The following is a 2,542-nucleotide window of genomic DNA, read 5'->3' as shown; positions in this document are numbered from 1 at the left end:
ATACAGTAAAAGAAGCATTTGTGCTTTTATTTAGCCAATGGTTAACTTTCTTTGCAATTGTATGTTGTTTAGGTTGCATGTAGAATCATTCAAGCTCGACATGATCAATCTTGCTGGTGGAGTGATTCGAATCTCAATCAAGTGTTCTTGCCTTGAGATATTTGATCAACAAGAATCCTTCAAGCTAGACATGATCGATCTTGCTTGTGGAGTGATTCGAATCTCAAAACAATGTTATTGCCTTGAGATATTCGATCAACAAGGTAATCCGAATCTTACTCCCCTTCTAGTGATTCCTTATCATATCAAGGTACGTATATGAGCGTGCGCTAGACTGGTGGGTCCATGTGCGTGTGTGTGAGCCATGTATAAGAAAGTACTACATATCCAACTCTGCCTCCCGGAAAGTGAAGCCCAAGGGCATGCCATGATATTTTTAAGAAATACTTAATGAGTAATTTTAAATACTCAAGTCACATGCTGCCTCTTTTTTAGGTAAAAAGGTAAGACGCCCTTGTACAAATGATAGCGTCACTATGAAGGTCATGGAACCAAAGCTAGGACCGTTGTGTTTCATAGTCAAATTATGACATTTTCATTGTTTTTTTAACTTGCCATTTAATTTCCGCTATTTTTTTTTTATATTTACTTTTAATTGAAATGGGTTTTTACAAATGTTTAAGTCCACGACATTATTTACGAACTATTTTAAACAAAAAAATTCGTGCATAGTAGTCATACATACCGTGACAACCTTGTTTTTACGGAATCACTCCACAAAATTCTTAATTCCTAAGACATCCCACGGACTAAATCTAAGCAAGTAACATGAAAGCTCCTACCACCAAAATTCAGATCAAGTTGTATACACTCAACCTCGAAGAAGACAAAATCGAAAAATCGAACCGATCAATCGTTTTGCTACCTGACCAACGCAAACCGATCTCTTGTCCATAATCAAGACCCCGTTTCTTTACTATGTGTCGAAACGGCTCGATCGAATAAACAAACGAAGATTGATATTTCTTCGACGACTTCTCACCAACCAAAGGCAATGGTTCAAACCAAAATGCCTCTTTTTTCACCAACTTTACCTTATAAGTCTCACAAATATCAACATCAAAGATTGATATTTCAATAGGGATCATCTCATTCAAATCTCTATAGCTTCCTTCATTCATATTCCTCAACATCATTTCCTCGAATTCCGTGCCTTCCGAGATCTTGAGACTATCCCAACGTAACCGATCCGTCGACAACTTCATCCGATATGGCCAATAGTTACCACCTCCATAAATCCTACTAATAAGCTCTTCTTTATCCTTCATATCGATCCTCCCACATGTTGGATCATCCAAGCCTCGAGACTCCGAGATCGTTAGACCTTTTGTAAGAAAGGGAAAACTCGACTCGAATTTGTCCAATGATCCAAAAACCTGTCCAAAAGTTATGTAAGTTTCAGCAAAACGCTCAAGAGTCGGGTTACAAACCGAAGCTCTCTCTCGTTTGGTGTATATATAGGATTAGATTAGAGATATGACAGTGTTTTCTTTCAATGTTTAAGCTGTAAATTTCAAACTTTTGGTGTTTGGTTCAGCTCATTAACAGCTGGCCAAGCTGTTAATGCATTGTATTTGAATGCCAGCAAAGAAATTTATGCTGTGCAAGATAAGGTAAGAGCTGCAACGTACCAGAATGTCTCTGTCTTGGTTTGACAGGACCGTATGCACGACAACATGCGATAAAACAAAGAATGTCTTGTAGAAAAGGCTGCACATGTGTTCAAATCGACAGTGGAGCAAGACAAAAGCTTCCAAACTTGTCATCGTTGAATCTGAACAGATAATTTCCCATACGCTGGCAAGGTTTGAATGTCATTATGCTGCCCTTTCATTGTCTCAACCTCCTTTTTCATCGGATTTATCTCGTTTTGTGTACTCGTCGTCACAACCCGGCTTTCTGTTTTTCGGTAACTCGATCCAAATGCTCGTTCTTCATAATGTGCCTGCAAAACTTCGAAAAAATTCATGTTAATATCACTCAAAAATCGATCTTTAGATGAAACTTACCATTTCCCGAGCGATATATAAACGGGACTTTCCTTCCATTCAGGTGAATATCGTTCTCTATCCACCCGTGTGAGATCCCACATTGGTTGGAGAGGAGAACGAAGCATTCCTTGTAAGGGTGTGGAAACCTCTCCTTAGTAGACGCGTTTTAGAACTGTGAGGCTTACGCGATACGTGACGGACCAAAACGGACAATATCTGCTAGCGGTGGGCTTGGGCTGTTACAATCGTTCTCCTGTAAGATTTCACCACCCGAGTAATAACAGCGAGATTGTAAACATTTTCATCATATCCATAGCTCTTGACAAGTAAATCAGAGGCATGTCAATTACCCAACATCATGGCCAATCTACAGCCTAGTTAACAATTCAGAGACAATCTTCATTGCAGATCCCGAGGTAACCGAATTTCTTCTACTGAAAGCAACCGAATCAAACTTTCAACCGCTTTCAACTGTCAAATTCTCAAATACA

The 2,542-nt window shown here is 39.1% G+C and overlaps 1 protein-coding gene across 1 annotated transcript; it reads right to left on the bottom strand.

Annotated features, from left to right (window-relative positions):
- Nucleotides 1-706: 706 nt before the first annotated feature.
- Nucleotides 707-2,167, bottom strand: LOC111461952. The gene is made up of 2 exons (XM_023105594.1): nucleotides 1,692-2,167; nucleotides 707-1,436 (listed from the first exon to the last, which is right to left on the bottom strand). The coding sequence occupies exons 1-2, from the start codon at nucleotides 1,824-1,826 to the stop codon at nucleotides 852-854; spliced, it is 720 nt and encodes a 239-aa protein (XP_022961362.1). The 5' UTR covers nucleotides 1,827-2,167; the 3' UTR covers nucleotides 707-851.
- Between the last annotated feature and the right edge of the window lie 375 nt (nucleotides 2,168-2,542).

Source organism: Cucurbita moschata, unplaced genomic scaffold, assembly GCF_002738365.1.
Source record: "Cucurbita moschata cultivar Rifu unplaced genomic scaffold, Cmos_1.0 Cmo_Scf00026, whole genome shotgun sequence".
Taxonomy (NCBI): Eukaryota; Viridiplantae; Streptophyta; class Magnoliopsida; order Cucurbitales; family Cucurbitaceae; genus Cucurbita; species Cucurbita moschata.
Note: the sequence above shows the minus strand (reverse complement) of the source record. Positions and strands in the feature narration are given on the sequence as shown.